The 17,664-nt window shown below is 43.2% G+C and overlaps 2 protein-coding genes across 3 annotated transcripts; both read right to left on the reverse strand.

Annotated features, from left to right (window-relative positions):
- Positions 1 to 864: 864 nt before the first annotated feature.
- Positions 865 to 8,077, reverse strand: LOC125525457 (choline/ethanolaminephosphotransferase 1). 2 transcript variants are annotated; one of them, XM_048690462.2, is made up of 18 exons: positions 7,800 to 8,077; positions 6,588 to 6,597; positions 6,451 to 6,501; positions 6,189 to 6,266; positions 5,926 to 6,001; positions 5,819 to 5,841; positions 5,614 to 5,714; positions 4,848 to 4,942; positions 4,674 to 4,748; positions 4,374 to 4,443; positions 3,995 to 4,058; positions 3,370 to 3,410; positions 3,197 to 3,281; positions 1,954 to 2,016; positions 1,803 to 1,861; positions 1,657 to 1,709; positions 1,457 to 1,529; positions 865 to 1,353 (listed from the first exon to the last, which is right to left on the reverse strand). In XM_048690462.2, exons 1-18 carry the CDS (start codon positions 7,934 to 7,936, stop codon positions 1,332 to 1,334), a joined length of 1,176 nt encoding a protein of 391 aa, XP_048546419.2. In that variant the 5' UTR covers positions 7,937 to 8,077; the 3' UTR covers positions 865 to 1,331. The 2 variants fall into 2 exon arrangements, with proteins under 2 accessions (XP_048546419.2, XP_048546418.2); XM_048690461.2 differs by lacking the exon at positions 6,588 to 6,597 and having other exon boundaries at positions 7,800 to 8,074.
- A 3,272-nt stretch (positions 8,078 to 11,349) lies between these two features.
- Positions 11,350 to 17,282, reverse strand: LOC147958618 (uncharacterized). The gene is made up of 5 exons (XM_087532221.1): positions 16,248 to 17,282; positions 12,961 to 13,186; positions 12,522 to 12,561; positions 12,170 to 12,256; positions 11,350 to 11,953 (listed from the first exon to the last, which is right to left on the reverse strand). Exons 1-5 carry the CDS (start codon positions 17,280 to 17,282, stop codon positions 11,350 to 11,352), a joined length of 1,992 nt encoding a protein of 663 aa, XP_087388347.1.
- Between the last annotated feature and the right edge of the window lie 382 nt (positions 17,283 to 17,664).

A 17,664-nucleotide genomic window follows, 5' to 3' on the forward strand; every position in this document is an offset into this window, starting at 1 on the left:
AGTGAATTGTGTTTCTGTTACCTTTTGTTAAAATAATGACCTCCTTAGGCATTGATGAAATTATAAGTTCATCTCAATGGCAGCTGATGCAATTACCATGGAGGCGATGGCTATGAGAGATGGACTATCATTTGCCAATTCTTTGGGATTTAACCGAATTGAAGCAGAGCCAGATTCTCTCCAAGTAATCAACTTTTGTACTGGTCATACACGATGGTGGGATGAAGCCGCAGCATTATTTGCAGAGTGTGTGGATATAAGCACTACAATTGGGAAGGTCATATTTAAATATTTTTTTCGTTCTTGTAATCAAGCAGCTCATGTGCTAGCTAACTACAGTTATTATAATAAGTCTACTTTAAGTTGGTTAGACGAGCCACCTGACTTTGTGGTTGATAAACTCATAGACGATGTAAATGTCTTTTAGTTTAATAAAGCTAGCCATAATGGCCTTTCCTTAAAAAAAAATTGACCTCCTTAGGCCTTAAGTTGTCATGCTAGCCCATAGGTTTGTTTAAAAGTAAGGAAAAATAGTCTTAGCCTTTTTTTAATATTTTTCTTTGTTGTGAACATATGCAAGCACCCAGTAACTGAAATTGTGTGCCGCCTCTTTTTTTAATAGAAGCATAGTTACCTGCCCCCTCTGTCCGTTTTTTGATACTACATTAGTGTCAAAAAAACGTCCTAGATTACAAGTGTAGTGTCAAAAGAAGTCCTACATTACAAGGCAGAGTGAGTATATATTTAGCTCGCATATGGTATTACAAAACTCCAACATTTATATGTGGAACGGACAATGTTAGCATGGATAATAGTCACTAGATGTACGATATCTATACACCTTGTATTCTAAAACAAAGGGACTTTTTAGCACGCGTATGGCATTACTAAACTTGTTCTAAAAGGAAACCTACAAGCCATGTAAATTAGTTTCACAAGACGGCTTGCGCCACCCAAAATTACATTCGCTATACGGTAATTTACTCCTCTCAAAAGAAAAAGAAAAAAGTTTGGCGAGACTAGGCTTTGCACCCCACAAAAGAATTCTCTTGGAACACAATCTTACAAACAACGGTCATCCCACCATCTAGTTTAAGTTAAGAAAGCTACCGCTTCCCTACCCATGATGTATACACCGACCGCACCACATGCACATACCCTACTTGACACAAATCTGCATTTAACATGATGAATAATCGGTGGCCATGGAGTTACAAAGACATGATTCGTTGAGCATCCATGGCTATGCGTTGTTGTAACATTAGACTTGTGAATGCAGACAGACAATGTCTGGAAGGCAGAATGCTTCCTATGGAAGGATTCAGGCAAATTCAAGCCTCTTTTCTGGCTATCCTGTGAAACAGTAAAAAGTGGTGTTAGATATGGTCTTTTCAGCATGGTCAGATGACACAGGAGATTTCATTGTGTTAAAAAAGAACATGTGAGATTTCCAGACCTGAAGCAATAGATTCCAAGAGCATCCTTGATTTCATGACAAACCGAAATGGCGAGATGCATGTAAAGACCCACTGTTACAAATAAACAAGACATGAGATGGTTGGACATTTATATATGTCACTTAGGTTGCAAGAAAGAGGCAAAGCGATTCAGCTGAGACGGACATCTCAAACTAAATGTTGGGGTGCGGTACTTCACCTGAGGTTGCACAATACAGAAGAATAACCAAAAGCTCATCAACCAAAGGAGTCCTGTCAATAAAAATGATGCATCGCTTAGCTTAACTGCACAAAGGTACAGTTCCAATTTAGCAATACTAGGCGCGCAAGCATAAAGAAACTTACCCGTCGTTAATCTTTGCGGTGAGAGCATTTGCGATAGCAAAAGGAAGAAACACCAGAGCCTGAAATAAGAGATACTTAGCCATTATTTTGAATTATTCTTACACTTCGTATGTAGCAGAGCGAAAACATGCACTACACAACATAGACATACCATGCACATTCCTGTTTTTAGACCTTTGGGCTCGTCACACAAATGAGCAAGTATCATCCTTCCCTGTCCACGCATGGCAAGTTCATTTATATTATGGAAAAATAGTAGCAATTCCAGAAAAAATTAAGAATGATCATAGTTCAGTTTATCTGCTATGCATGCCACTTTCAAGTCAATTGATAAAACCCATTAGATGCAATAGCAGAAATAACATGGAGGAACTGAATGCCTTTAGATGCTTATTCAGAAAATGGAGTGCCACTGCATGCAGCACAGAACATGAGTTCAATCTGCGAGTCTATGTTAGTTGTAAGGTGATTTGCTTGCCCATGTGTCATATCCAAGTCATTATGTGCTTTTGCCATGAATTCCATATGTCCAGGTGGATAACAGAACTATCCAGTTTCCCAGAGATAACTCGACTTACACACCGTCTGTCAACATTTCTGAGTTTATAATCTCAAATCACAGAATCGGAGTCTTGAAAGCAATAAGTTTTAGATTAAGTGACACTAGATCATATCTACACGAATCAATAATAATAAAAAATATGTTAAAATCAGAATTATACCGAAAGCAATAAGCTTCAGATTAAGTGATACTAGATCATATCTACACGAATCAATAATTTACAAAAAATTACATTGAAATCAGAATTATACCTTACCTTCTTATTGAAATCAATGGTTAGAAGATGTAGCAACAGATTACATTTGAACATTTGCAGTTTGTTTGATGTACAAAGTTATATAGTTTGAACATTTGCAGATGTAGCAACAGAACGCTAATAAGGTTGCACTAGGTGGCAGATGCTGAAGGTGTGTAGTCTACTTCCAGTAGCAACCGGAACTACCAAGATAACAGCACTAGGACAATCATTTCGTCTGGATGTTTGATGCTTGGTCAGTTCAGAGTTAAATCCATGACAAGTGAAGAAAAAGGTATCGCCTGCTCTTTGGAAGGCAGTCGATCTTGTTGTGCACTGGATCAACATCTAGAAGTAAAGAAGACATCCAACATGCAAATAATATGACGCTTGTGAACCCTAACATTTTTTCCTTCTTTTCGCAATGCATAATTATACATGCAACATACTGTGTTTTAGAAGGAAAAGTAGACAGACACCGTGCGATTTAGCAGGAAGCCAGGAACCAATATCATAAATATGAAAGCACATTATTCAATATTACAAACTACTCAGCAAGTCAGGGTCAAGGAACCCAACAACAAAAAAGGAACTTACAACCAAATATCCAAAAGCAGAACCAGTTCCAATCACAAGCAGATGTGGCTGGTTCTTCATGATATCTGAAGGAGAGAGATAACACCTACACAACAAGATAAATAAAACTAGTGTTACATTCAGAGAGTTATATTTCGTATGATAAACAATGAATAGACTTTCTGATCCCATACCAGACAGCAACTCCAGCTAACAGCGCAATAAATGGAAGGAGCTGCAGCCCAAATGTAAAATACAAGCATTAGAATGTGCATGGAATGTAAGAAGATAAACAAGGTTTCAGCCTTCCAGGTTGAATTGAATATTTAAATAAATAAATAATCACATGGAACTTGAACTGTTCGAATGCAGAATATTTGTAAGAGCTGCACCTGTCCAAGATAAAATAATAGCTACAAAATTAAACCCAACAGCTAAGACCCGACTTTGCCATTTTAGATGTCCTAGTTATAAGCTTTGGGGCGAACTAGGTGTTTATACAACATTATGCATTTGTAATTTTGTTGTCCAAAGACATACAAGCTTTTGTGTATATTTTATCTATAAAATTTCATCGTCAGCGCCTCTCCTACAGTTTCCGGTAAAAAATACAAGCTTGATGATAACAAAGAGTATTCATATGCACATATACGCAAACTCAAAACTATACATATCAAATATTCAAATCATTGCTTGCCTCTTGAAGTTCAAATGGATGGACGGACTAGAGTTTTCAAAAGCACTCTAGTCCAGGAATATACAGCCTAAAAGATTACAAGCTTTTAAGTATTGTACATACAGGAAATTCCAAAAACTTACCATTGCTAATGCTAATTCCATGCTCCCTTTCCGTGCATCAACTACTTTTTGGACATTACCAATACTGCATGACAGGAGAATCAGTCATGTGTAAGCAAGAAATATCAGTAAGACATATGCAGCACATGATTATTGGCTTATTGCATTGGAAAGTGTTTAGTGGACATGCAGTAAATGCCACAAACAAATCACTTGCAAGGGAACTGGTTCGTGAAACATGAAGATTCAAATATTTGCAAGCAATTTCATAGAAGTTTTGGGTATTAAACACAGAGAAGAACTGCATGACAGGCATAGGAATCAGTCATATGTAACTTCATGTCATGGAGCCATGAAAAAAGTTACTCGAAAAATAAAATACAAAGGAATTTAAACTCACTTGGATCCAACTGTTGGGATTACAGCAAACATGATCATCAGAATCAGCACGATAACATATAAGGGGATTTCTGATACAAGTTAAAGCAACAAATCAGAAACAGTTTCTATTAATAGTCACGTGGAGTACTTGTGTGCTACTATGTTGGCAAAACTGGTAGCCGATGTAAGTTGTAACTCGCACTCCAGCAGAAAAGGAGTAAAGTAAATTGCACATACCTATGCCAGCAGTCATTATCGAAATAGAGGATAATACACAAAATGAACAGAAAAGGCATTCGCAGTTCCTAAAGTAACATACCTGGAACAAACGGAAGTGGAACCAAACTAATAAGAGGGAGGGATTTTCGAAAATCTTGCACCCACCATTCAGCACCTAAATTGGGGAGTAGAATTGCTTATCTTAGAAGAATGTAAAAAAAAACTAAAGAAACAAAAAGCTATTTGAATATCAAGTCTTGCTTAGGTAAATTACCAGTAAAAAAGGTAAAAAGGTGGGAGACATAGATCAGCATCAGGCCTTCCGTTGGTCCATTTATTACAGGAAGAATAAGAGTATTTGTGAAGTAGCTGGCAGCATGAGAAATACAACCGTCAATAAGAGCTTCCAAGAAATTAATGCATTACCAAATGTGAAAAACCAAACATAAAGACAGCAGTATGAGAGTTCTGGAAGCAAATGTTGAGCTGACCCCTAAGTTTCTTATGTGAAATCAGTGGTCAGTAGAAGATTCTACAGAAATAGAAGAAATACTATGATAAAGGAAGTGATAAGCAAATGGATGCATGTAATGTGCCAATCTGTTACTCAACTATGACAAAAATTACCTATGAGGTGCCAGTTACACTGGTGTAAGGTCAACACAAGGAGAAAGCAGAGTCTAATATCAGAAACATTATGAGCTAGTTGCTCAAAACTCTGGGCTAGATAACCATGCTTTTATGGTAAAAAAAAACCTTTCTGAAATGAATAGATGAGGTTTACCCACATGTAACTCATACATTCGGTTGGCATACACATAAGTTCACACAGAAAAAAAAATCAGTAGTATCATCCCACTAAATCAATCTTCATGCCGCACCAAAAGCTGCAGCATGCAGGGGTCTAAACTCATTATTACAGAAAGAAGAATGCAAGATTACAATTGAAATGACATTTTTTTTAACATTTCGGACAAAGAGCATCTTGCTTTGCAGATATCTGGAATATGCTCAGAGAAATTGAATTCTAAAAGCCTTACTGTTCCCATGTTGCCAGATAAAATGGGACAGCAGCAACCACCCAATAACAGAATGTCAACCTTCCACACATCAAGGTGCTTCCAAGGGCCAAGGCTTCAAACTAACCACAGTATAAGGACGAGCCCAGTCAAGATAAATAAGACAAATATATCTTTAGTGAAAGACGAGGACAAGGTGAAGGCCTCGAATAAAAAAAATCCTTACAGCGCAGGCAAGGGCGTCACATCCTGCCAAATGAAAATTTTGAATAGTGTAAGATTGAGATGTTGAGAGAGAGCGAGAGAGAGTCAGAGAGGGCAGGAAAAAAATACCATGATCAAAAAGTTCTCCTAGAGGACTTGATGAGCTGGTGCGCCTTGCTTGTTTACCATCAACGGCATCAAAAGTCTAGCATGCACAATACAATATAGTTGATTAATTCAAACCAGTGAACTAGATGACATGATAATTTCCCGTTTGCTTTGTGTATGTGTTTTTAATAGTTACATCAGTCAGATAAATTATTCTCAGTTTGCAATCTCATGAGTTTGCAATCTCATTCTCAGTTTGCAATCTCATTCTCAGTTTCACACACCTGGTACAAGAAGAGAAGTATTCCATGGGCAAGATGGACCCACCGAGGGGGAGCTGTGTCAAGGTGGGGTGAATAAATCTGTGAAATTAGAGTCATAAGTGGAAAACAAGACATAACATAAAACGTGGAATGCATCATAAGGTGACAACGTCGAGATATTAACAGCAACATACTACCTCCATAAACAAATGTAAGACATTTTAGGTCACTATTTTAGCAGCTCTCCGAAATAAGAAGAAAATAAATTAAGAAAGACACTCACATAGCTAAGCAGCGAAGATGTAAGTAGAAACATAAATCCCATGAGTGTGATCTGAAAATTTGGAAAGGATCACCACAGACTGCTCCAAATGAAATGAACCCAAGGAAGAATTGACAATTTACTGATCAATCTCTTACCATGTTTGGTCTATACGTTGGTGATACATGCAAATGTGGAAAATTATAAATTAGTTCAAGAGCTCTGATGAAAAGAACAAAAATTGAAAGAAAAAAAACTGTTTGCACAAGACTACAAATCTATTTCCTTCAATTATAGAATGTTGATATGTAGCACCAAGAAAGTGCAAGATCTCAGTTCTCTGACCATCCTAACAATGTAGAGACTGTGGCAGCAGAGAAGTATGTGTGTTAACGAGTACCCTTACAGCCAGGACCTAGACAACAGATCTTCAGTGAGGCAGATCAGTGGAGGTTGGCAGGCTCCAAGGAGCTCCAAGCATTGTCCTGCATGCCCCTCGCCCTTGTGGCCACATCTCTAGTCACACTTACCTCCATAGTTTTGTGCCTTTTTCGTTCTTTGTTTTTTCAAGATTTTTTGCCTTTTTCTCGTGGTGGTTGTGTAGCTTTTGCGCCATTTGGGTGTTCGCCTTCTAATATGAAAGACGAGTATTTTGATGCGTGCTCGGGAGAAAAAAAAATAAGTGTAAGATCGATCCTGCTAGTTATTAATCTGTAAGATGAAAACAGGAATATCAAGTTTGATTGTTCTGTCACCCGTTGTTCAAGCCCAATCACTTGGCCATTGGTCATCTAAGTTAATCAAAAAATCATAGTATAATTTACAGATAATGAGGTAAAGAGATGTCACACTCTACACTAGGCAGGCATGTAACCCCACACTTCCTTTGTTCAGAGCAACTGTAATGACAAACCACTGACTTCTGATGACCTGACAAGTTAAAGTAGTAATGTACAAACAAATTGTCAATCCTTGCAGTTTTAAGGAGTTTGTGAAGGCTTGAGTCATATTAGCCTGCATCTCGTTGAGTTACTGTGTTTAAAGCAATTGGCATGCAAATCACTGCCCACTGACAGCCTGATGAGTCAGAGTAATACACAATCAAATTGCCAATCCAAACAGTTAGGGAGTTTGAGATACCCTCAAGGCTTCAGTCATATTAACCTGCCTCTCATTAAGTTAAGTCCCCACCTCTCTTCAAACGTTCCTTCAAAGCAGGCTTACGATGCGGTCACCCCCGTTCCCCAACCCACAATTCGACCCTCTTGGGCGCATCTACTCTCCAACCACTGACTAAACCTCATCCATCTACTCTAACCAGTGAGTAGAGCGGGGGGGGGGGGGGGGGGGGGGGGGGGCGGGGGACTCACGGCATCCAGAGCGGGAAGAGGGTGACGCAGCGGCTCCAGAAGGGCTGCAGCACGTACTTGGCCACCACCGAGTGGTCCTGGCCGCTGTACCTGTAGCGCTTCAGCGTCTCCACGCCGTGCGCGCCGATGTACCCCATCTCCGGCCCGGCGGCGGCGGACGGGGGGGCGGAGGGGTTTGGGAGGGCTCTGGATGGAAGGCTCGAGAGGGGCGCTGGATCGCGATGCGATGCGGCGTGAACCAGTTGGTGGGCTTGGCGAGGCGAGGCGAGATCGGTGAGGCGGAGAGGGAAGCTGGGGATCCGATGGCGTGGCGTGGTGGGATATTCGAGTCGACCCAACACAACGACACGCCGTCAGGTCGGCCAGGGGCCCCACCACTTTTGAGTGTAACGCACAGTTTTTTTTCTTTTTGCAAAGGCGCGGAGCCTTTTCGGGTTCAGGGGTGGCCGCCACCTGTCCCTCCGGTCTTTTATTGCTGGCCTTTTCGTTCCAGGGAGAAGCACCCGTCAGAAATTCAAACCCTTTTCTCTTCAGCTACGGTTTTCTTAAGAAAATTGCTTTCTCCGATGTTGATGTGCACCTACCAAGCGAAAGATGCGGATACGCGTGTCCGATGCCAAAACCTTCTGAAAACTGTACACGTTAGATCATGTCTCGATGCTTGTTCCCCTATGGCAAAGTGATGGAACCCGGACATGTGAGAGTGGGACATGGTGAAGGGAAATGGTACACAATAGATCATGTGGACGTGCTGCTTTTAGCACAGGATATCATGTTTTCTTTGTGGTTCCCATACAACAGCATTTATGTAAACAAGATGACATGTGTTTCTTGGCCACACAGTTGTGCTATGCTCGGTATGATTGTATCTCCCTAAAGAATCTGCTACTCTATTATGACTACGATAAAACTTTTGTGGAATAAACACCTAGTTTTCTCTCATGTACTTGATGCAAAAAAAATGATGCATCTATGAAGATCGATAGGGCCATGGATGAATCTGATTGCACGACAACTGGAAACACAGTGTGTCGCATGGTCAAGGCCATGCACAGCAACTGACATAGCATGTATCTCGGCTTCCAGTGCGTCATTGCAGTAGAACAAGAATCTATAAGGAACCAAGATGATCGTCCCATCATGGTGTCGTAGTATCATACCGGTCACCGTCATACCATCACTTCCCGAGAATGCCGCATCTACTAACGGTGTAACCTGGTCTCTAGGAGGTGGGATTCATGACAAGGGACTTGTTGCACTCGTCGGTTTTGGTCATTCTGGTTCCAACACAAGCGGCATTTTACCCTTTACAATGTGCTCAGTCGAGTAAGCTATATGGAAAATACAATGACCCCTTGTGCCCTTCGTGCAAAAACCAAATGCAACCGAGAAGGAAGTTGAACTGTTTATTAGTATTATCACTATCCAAAAAATGGAATTGGATTGAAATATGTTTGTATGGGAAATGTTAATAGCCCTACCCGATTTTCGAAGAAGGTGCGTCTAGTACACTCGATCGAGTTTGATAGATATATCAAGTTTAACAGACTTGTCGACACCGAGTTTGTTGCTCTCACAAACTTAAAGTCGCCCTCGGGCTTGAGGGCGAATAACGTTTGAGCCGCTGTTCCTAGTGAGTCTATGCCGAGAGGGTGCAACACTGCATGCGGTTCCACACGCATGTACTCATCATGAAGAGATAATTCGTCATCCTCTTCTTCATTTACATCCAAACGCCATTGACATATCAAATTGACAGGCATGGGTAAACGCCAGACGACGTTTCAGATAGTTTGCTAGGTGTGAAGCGGAGGCGTGCTGAGTCGGCGTCAATAAACAGACATAACGAGTAGAATAGTGTCTCGAATGAGCTACAAAGGGAACATGGATGCTACCGCGAGACCAACAATCACTAGACAAAACTAAAGGCAACTCGTAATTGACTACACTCAGCGACAAAGCAACCGCAAAGTTTAAAAAACATTGGCATTGAAGCCAACTTTTCTTGCCCGGCATAGAGACAACATTACATGGTCAATATGACTTACTCTATCATCCCCTCATACTTGCAATACAACTCTACTCTGAAAAGCACACACACAAACTTCTTTGAAGAATCTCCATGGGCGGATCTAACTCCCAACTATGTTGATTCTCGCATGATGTCATAGAGGTTCGTGTGCGTGTAATGCATCCTAAGCATCACTAGAACAATTTGATTCCCCTCACGTGCAACCGATCATCTCACCTGTACCACCTGACTATGAGTCCGGTTGAACTTGACGAAGATGTCAAGGAAGCTCATGGGGCTACCTTCTTGTTTAAAGAGAAAACCCCATTAGCACTCCCATGTGCACCTTTGCATACAATGCCAGCACCTTGAAATGCCAAACGCGTTCGCTTTTGTCCCGATGATACGATCTATCACTATAAAATTGGCAAAGAGTTTCTTGAGAACATCGTCCAGTAGGGTGACGGGCCGCCGATAGTGAAGGCCGACTATCTAACCTCGTCATCCAAGCATGGGACATGAGTTGCAACCAAGTAACTTGGTAAAGCAGCTGGATAAGCAGGAATAAGAAGGAAAAAAATCCGGATACGTGTACAATTTAGCACACACCTGACATGCTACGCTCAATCGCACGCATCTCCTTAGCAACCTCCCTTCGTTTGGCAGACTCAACGACGACCACTTGCAGTTCCTGAATCGTGATGGTGTTCCTTAAGGGCACAACATGCAACACATATGCTTAGCACAAATAATAGTGTCGAATTCCCAACCGATTAACAATTCTTTTGTTGCATGATGGTGTCAGATAAGGCGTCAGCATGAAATCATGCATCGAGCGCCTGGCCCTTTTTCTCCCCACGGGAAGTGCTTGGGTTGTTTAGTTAGCACATGCAATTAACGTATGCATTGCAAACTAGGGCACTTCCGCACTTAGATGCATTTTGATTTTATGGTGTTTTTTCTTCTATCACCACAATGTCTGACATTATGGATGCTTTAAGACTGTTAGATGGAAGCGTTCCTACTCCTCGATGAGGAGTCGCGTTGGTTTATATTGATATGAGACAGAACAGCCCCTGTCGTGGCTTACAAGGCAATACCAATCGATCTAGATTCGGTTGTTACAAAGAAGAGGAGATAAGCTACGAGAGAGAGAGGATAGAGTTTGTTGAGATTACAATAGGTAGTTCTATCTCTATTTCTAACACCCTCCCTTAATCTCAACTATCCTATATTAAGATTCCTCTTGAACTCCTCAAATGGTTTAATTGACAATGCCTTGGTGAAGCCATCTGCTACCTGATCTTTGAAGGGAATAAATCTGATGTCCAATTTCTTTTCTGCAACCCTTTCTCTCACAAAATGAAAATCAACTTCAATGTGTTTAGTTCTTCCATGGAACACTGGGTTAGCAGAGAGATAGGTGGCTCCCAAATTATCACACCATAAACATGAAATGCGGCGTTGCTTAACACTCAACTCATTAAGTAATGATTCCACCCAAATGATCTCAGCAGTTGCATTGGCTAGTGACTTATATTAAGCCTCTGTACTTGATCTTGACATTGTAGCCTGTTTCCTGGCACTCCGAGAAACAAGGTTAGGACCAAAGAATATTGCAAATCCTCCAGTTGACCTCTTGTCATCACTGCATCCTGCCCAGTCAGCATCAGAAAAGGCACTAACAAGAGTGGAGCTGGATCGTTTAAACTGGAGTCCTAGGCTTACAGTGTATTTTATATACCGTACAATTCTTTTAACAGTTGTCCAGTGTACAGTAGTAGGTGCATGTAGATACTGACAAACCTTGTTAACAGCAAATGATATATCTGGTCTTGTCAGTGTTAAGTACTGTAAGGCACCCACAGCACTCCTGTACCTTGTGATCTCTTCTTCCTTTAGAGGCTCCCCTTCAAAGGCTGACAATTTTTCTGAAGAGGACAATGGTGTAGGTGAAGGCTTACAATCCTTCATCCTCATGCGGGTTAGAAGCTCAGTAGCATATTTTTCCTGATTCATTACTATGCCATCTGGAATCTTTTTCACCTCAGTGCCCAGGAAGAAGTGTAGATCACCAAGATCTTTCAAGGCAAACTCTGAACTTAAATCATGAAGTAGAGCATTAGTAGCACTTGATGAAGAACTGGCAACTATAATATCATCAACATATATCAAAACAAATATGACTGTGGTTGCCTTATTGTAGATGAAGAGTGATGTGTCAGCTTTAGATGCAACAAAACCAAGGCACCTTAGCTGAGAGCTTAGCCTTCAATACCACGCTCTTGGTGCCTGTTTTAGGCCATAAAGAGCCTTATCAAGCTTACACACATAGTGGGGTGTTTTCTTGTTTTCATACCCAGGTGGTTGTCGCATGTAAACCTCCTCTTCCAGAACACCATGCAAAAACGCGTTCTGCACGTCTAGCTGTCTCAAGCTCCATCCCCTGGAAACAGCAATAGCTAACACAAGCCTAATGGTTGCAGCTTTAACAACGGGACTAAATGTGTCCTCATAATCCAGCCCATAACGCTGTTTAAAACCTTTTGCGACTAGACGTGCCTTGTACCTGTCAATCGAACCATCTGCCTTTTCTTGATTCTATATACCCACTTACAGTCAATAACATTTTTACCTCACTGCTCAGGTACAAGGTGCCATGTTTTATTTTTCATGAGTGCAGAGTACTCTTCATCCATTGCATTTTCCACCTTGAATCTCCAAGTGCATCTTCCAATCTAGTTGGCTCTCCTGCAACACATAACATGCCATAGCGTATAGTACCATCTGTTCTAATTTTTGGATTTTTTATACCTTTTTGAAGACGAGTTGTGACACGCGAGGCTGGCACCGACTGTAGCTGAGCAGATGACCGCGCCACAGAAGATCCAGATGATGCAGATTCTCTGGATCCACTTTGCGTAGCTGATCCAGACCCTGATTATGTAGCCTCTGGTGTGTTCGCCCTGGACTCTGGTGCCGCAGCCCCGCGCGATGCAGAAGATCCCGTGGCTATCGCTGTCGCCTGATCCGCACGCGTGGGCAGCCGCAATCCCAAGCCGATCGTGCGAGATCCCGAGCCGACCGTCTCAGGCTGGAGACCGGTCGTGGTGGGCCACCCGCACGTGGGTCGCTGAGCCGGCCCACTACCTGGCGACGTGGCGTGCTGGCACTGGCCTCTGGTGGGCGCGTGATCCAGGGTTGATCGCTGTGCGTGATCCAAGGACGCCTGACGCTGCGGTGTTGCAGGTTGCTCCGGATCAACCTCGTAGTCTGCGCATGCCTCTTCTTCCTCCAACACATGCAATATGGGGCCATTTTGTGCCAAATCTTGATCATTTTGAGCACCATTTTCTCCTGTGTTTTCTCCATGACCCTGCACGGGAATAGATGCACCACTAGAACTGATCGAAGTGTCATATTGGTCAGTACAATCGTCGCCCCCTTGCTCAAAATTCCAAAGGTTTGGGGGAAGAAGAAGGATTTCTTTCTTAAGAATGGCTCCAGCGTTAGGATGAAGAGATGCAAAGGGGAAAATGGACTGATCGGAAACAACATCACGGGATATATAAACTCTGCCAGTAGAGACATCTAGGCATTTTACTCCTTTGTGAATGGGACTATACCCCAAGAAAACACACCGTTTGGAACGGAAAGCAAGCTTGCGCGAGTTGTATGGCCGTAGGTTAGGCCAGCATGCACAACCAAAGACACGCAGAGACTTGTAATCTGGACTAGTGCCAAAGAGACGTGTGATAGGGGTCTCAAATTTGATGAATTTGCTAGGGAGCAAGTTGATGAGATATGTGGAAGTTAAGAATGCTTCATCCCAGAATTTTAGTGGCATAGATGCATCTGCGAGTAGAGCTAGGCCTACTTCAACAACATGACGATGTTTTCTTTCTGCAAAACCATTCTGCTAGTGCGCATGTGGACATGCAACATGATGAGAAATACCAAGTTGCTGGAAGAAGGAATTCAGTTTCCTGTATTCACCTCCCCAGTCGGTTTGCATGGCAATGATCTTAGTGTCTAGTTTTCTTTCAACAAGATTTTTAAAGTTTGTGAAAACTTGAAACACTTCAGACCGTTTCTTAAGAAGATAGTGTTGGGGAACGTAGTAATTTCAAAAAAATTCCTACGCACACGCAAGATCATGGTGATGCATAGCAACGAGAGGGGAGAGTGTGATCTACGTACCCTTGTAGACCGACAGCGGAAGCGTTAGCAGAACGCGGTTGATGTAGTCGTACGTCTTCACGGCCCGACCGATCAAGCACCGAAACTACGGCACCTCCGAGTTTTAGCACAGGTTCAGCTCAATGACGATCCCCGGACTCCGATCCAGCAAAGTGTCGGGGAAGAGTTCCGTCAGCACGACGGCGTGGTGACGATCTTGATGTACTACCGTCACAGGGCTTCACCTAAGCACCGCTACAATATTATCGAGGATTATGGTGGAAGGGGGCACCGCACACGGCTAAGAATATGATCACGTGGATCAACTTGTGTGTCTATGGGGTGCCCCTGCCCCCGTATATAAAGGAGCAAGGGGGAGGCCGGCCGGCCCTTGTGGGCGCGCCAAGGAGGAGTAGGATTCCTACTCCTAGTTGGAGTAGGTTTCCACCTTTCCTAGTCCAACTAGGAGAAGGGGGGGAAAGGGGGGAAGAGGGGAAGGAAGGGAGAGAGGGGCCGCGCCCCAAACCCCTTGTCCAATTCGGACTGGGCTTGGGAGGGGCGCGCGCCACCTCCTGGTCCTTTCCACTAAGGCCCATTAAGGCCCATTGCTTCTTCCTCGTATTCCCGTAACTCCCCGGTACCTCCGAAAATACCCGAATCACTCGGAACCTTTCCGATGTCCGAATATAGTCGTCCAATATATCGATCTTTACATCTCGACCATTTTGAGACTCCTCGTCATGTCCCCGATCTCATCCGGGACTCCGAACTCCTTCAGTACATCAAAACTCATAAACTCATAATATAACTGTCATCGAAACCTTAAGCGTGCGGACCCTACGGGTTCGAGAACAATGTAGACATGACCGAGACACGTCTCCGGTCAATAACCAATAGCGGAACCTGGATGCTCATATTGGCTCCCACATATTCTACGAAGATCTTTATCGGTCAGACCGCATAACAACATACGTTGTTCCCTTTGTCATCGGTATGTTACTTGCCCGAGATTCGATCGTCGGTATTTTAATACTTAGTTCAATCTCGTTACCGGCAAGTCTCTTTACTCGTTCCGTAATACATCATCTCACAACTAACTCATTAGTTGCAATGCTTGCAAGGCTTATGTGATGTGCATTACCGAGAGGGCCCAGAGATACCTCTCCGACAATCGGAGTGACAAATCCTAATCTCGAAATACGCCAACCCAACATGTACCTTTGGAGACACCTGTAGATCTCCTTTATAATCACCCAGTTACGTTGTGACGTTTGGTAGCACACAAAGTGTTCCTCCGGCAAACGGGAGTTGCATAATCTCATAGTCATAGGAACATGTATAAGTCATGAAGAGAGCAATAGCAACATACTAAACGGTCGAGTGCTAAGCTAATGGAATGGGTCATGCCAATCACATCATTCTCCTAATGATGTGATCCCATTAATCAAATAACAACTCTTTTGTTTATGGTTAGGAAACATAACCATCTTCGATTAACGAGCTAGTCAAGTAGAGGCATACTAGTGACACTCTGTTTGTCTATGTATTCACACATGTATTATGTTTCCGGTTAATACAATTCTAGCATGAATAATAAACATTTATCATGATATAAGGAAATAAATAATAACTTTATTATTGCCTCTAGGGCATATTTCCTTCAGATAGATCCATGTAAACTTGCTATCATCATCAATAAAGCTTACATAGTATGAGTATCTACCGACCGAAGTAGGAGCTGGCCCCTAAACATCTGAGAAAACTAGTTGTAAGGGTGCAGTAGATATGCTAGTAGATACAGTGTATGGAAGTTGATGGCTTTTAGCCTGTTGACACGGATCACAAACCGACTCACTAATCTCATGAGAGAAGGGAAGTTTATTCTTGCTAAGAACAAATCTAACAATGACTGATGAAGGATGACCTAATCTACTATGCCACTTGGATGATGAAGGCTTGACAGCGACAAACAGTTGTTTATTCGATGATGATGACGAAGATATAAGTGGGTAGAGACCTCCCACGCACTTGCCCCTAAGCAGGATTCTCCTCGTGTCCAAGTCCTTTACCAAAAAGAAATAAGGGTAAAATTCAATAAGGACACGATTATCTAAAGTAAATCGATGAACAGAGAGAGGATTTTATGAGGCTTCAGGGACATGAAGAACTTTGTCTAGATGCAAGGTTTTTTTAGGGGTTTTAACGATTGAATGACCAATGTGAGCAACTTTCATACCAGAACCGCTCGCGGTGCGCACTTGATCATGTCCATGGTACTTCTCCTTGAACATCAACTTGTCCAGCTCGCCGGTGATGTGATGTGAAGCACCGGTATCTGCATACAAGTTCGTGTCGACACCATAGGAGTTGGTCACCATGTTTGCACTCTTCTCCTCGGGCTCATCTTCATCATACCTATGCCAGCAATCACGAGCACCTCCTGGGTGATGTTTGTAGTAGATTTGACACTCTGGATAGTCATGTTCCTGCTGCTGCCGTTGTTGTTGTGGGCTACCGCGGCCACCTCTGCCGCCGCCGTGGCCACCAGATGGAGTCGGGGAAGGACGCCTGCCTCGGCCGCGGCCCCTGCTGTAGCCGCGCCCACGCCCCCTGTAGGCCAAGTTTGCAGAGGTTTTGAAACCCCCATCAGGGCCATCCCCGAGCATCTCGACTCGCTGGTCGAACGTCGCGATCTGAGCGAATAGGTCGTCAACTGTGATCTGATTCTTGATTGCGACAATAGCTGCCACAACAAGATCATAGTCTCTGTCAAGGCCGGCGAGGACACAATCCATCATCTCTGGATCCGAGACGGGGCGTCCTGCCGCTGCGAGTTCGTCCCCCAGATTCTTCATCTTGGAGATGTAGGCGCTGCTGGACATGGAACCCTTCTTCGTGTTGGTGATTGCAATTCGCCGATTGGTGATGCGAGACTGGGACTGCGATGAGAACAAGGTGGTGATGGTAGTCCAGAGATCAAAGGTTGTCTCCTTGCTCGCAACTTGGGCGAGGATCTCCATTGACAGAGAGTTTAGAAGATGACTCAGAACCTGTTGATCCTTTGATATCCACTGTGCATACAGCGGATTGGGCTCCGTGGTGACGGTTTTGTCCGTCTGCTCTCGCTGCACCGTCTTCGGTGGTGCGGCATCTGACCCGTTCAGGAGGCCGGTGACCTGCGCTCCTCGCAGGCCCGGCATGACCTGTGCCTTCCACAGGATGTAGTTGGTTTTGGTAAGTTTCTCGGATGGTAGGGCTCCAAGGTTGAGGGTAACGGTGGATGAGGACGACATGGCAATGGCGAGGGTGATCAGGAAGAAGGCTTCTGGCTAGATTGATGGGAAGAGGATGGCTCTGTATACCATGTTAGATGGAAGCGTTCCTACTCCTCGATGAGGAGCCGCGTTGGTTTATATTGATATGAGACAGAACAGCCCCTGTTGTGGCTTACAAGGCAATACCGATCGATCTAGATTCGGTTGTTACAAAGAAGAGGAGATAAGCTACGAGAGAGAGAGAGAGAGAGAGAGAGAGGATAGAGTTTGTTGAGATTACAATAGGTAGTTCTATCTCTATTTCTAACAAAGACAGTCGGTCTACCGAAGATAAGTTGCATCCAACAACAAGGATGACCAGAGGGCAGGTCACATATTGATAGTGAAAACTTGAGAGGCC

Source organism: Triticum urartu, chromosome 7A, assembly GCF_056163025.1.
Source record: "Triticum urartu cultivar PI428250 chromosome 7A, HENAU_Tu73, whole genome shotgun sequence".
Classification (NCBI taxonomy): Eukaryota; Viridiplantae; Streptophyta; class Magnoliopsida; order Poales; family Poaceae; genus Triticum; species Triticum urartu.

Bases quoted from the DNA above. Each gene is read 5' to 3' on its own strand.
- LOC125525457 (XM_048690462.2), bottom strand. From the start codon at position 7,936: ATGGGGTACATCGGCGCGCACGGCGTGGAGACGCTGAAGCGCTACAGG. The intron at 6,002-6,188 runs GTGTGTGAAACT...TGTGCATGCTAG, and splicing joins TACTTCTCTTCTTGTACCAG to ACTTTTGATGCCGTTGATGG. The intron at 5,842-5,925 runs GTATTTTTTTCC...TTCATTTGGCAG, and splicing joins AGGAGAACTTTTTGATCATG to GATGTGACGCCCTTGCCTGC.
- LOC147958618 (XM_087532221.1), bottom strand. From the start codon at position 17,282: ATGTCGTCCTCATCCACCGTTACCCTCAACCTTGGAGCCCTACCATCC. The intron at 13,187-16,247 runs GTGCGCACCGCG...ATTCCCGTGCAG, and splicing joins AGTACCATGGACATGATCAA to GGTCATGGAGAAAACACAGG. The intron at 12,562-12,960 runs GTAGTGGGCCGG...TATGTGTTGCAG, and splicing joins CCAGCACGCCACGTCGCCAG to GAGAGCCAACTAGATTGGAA.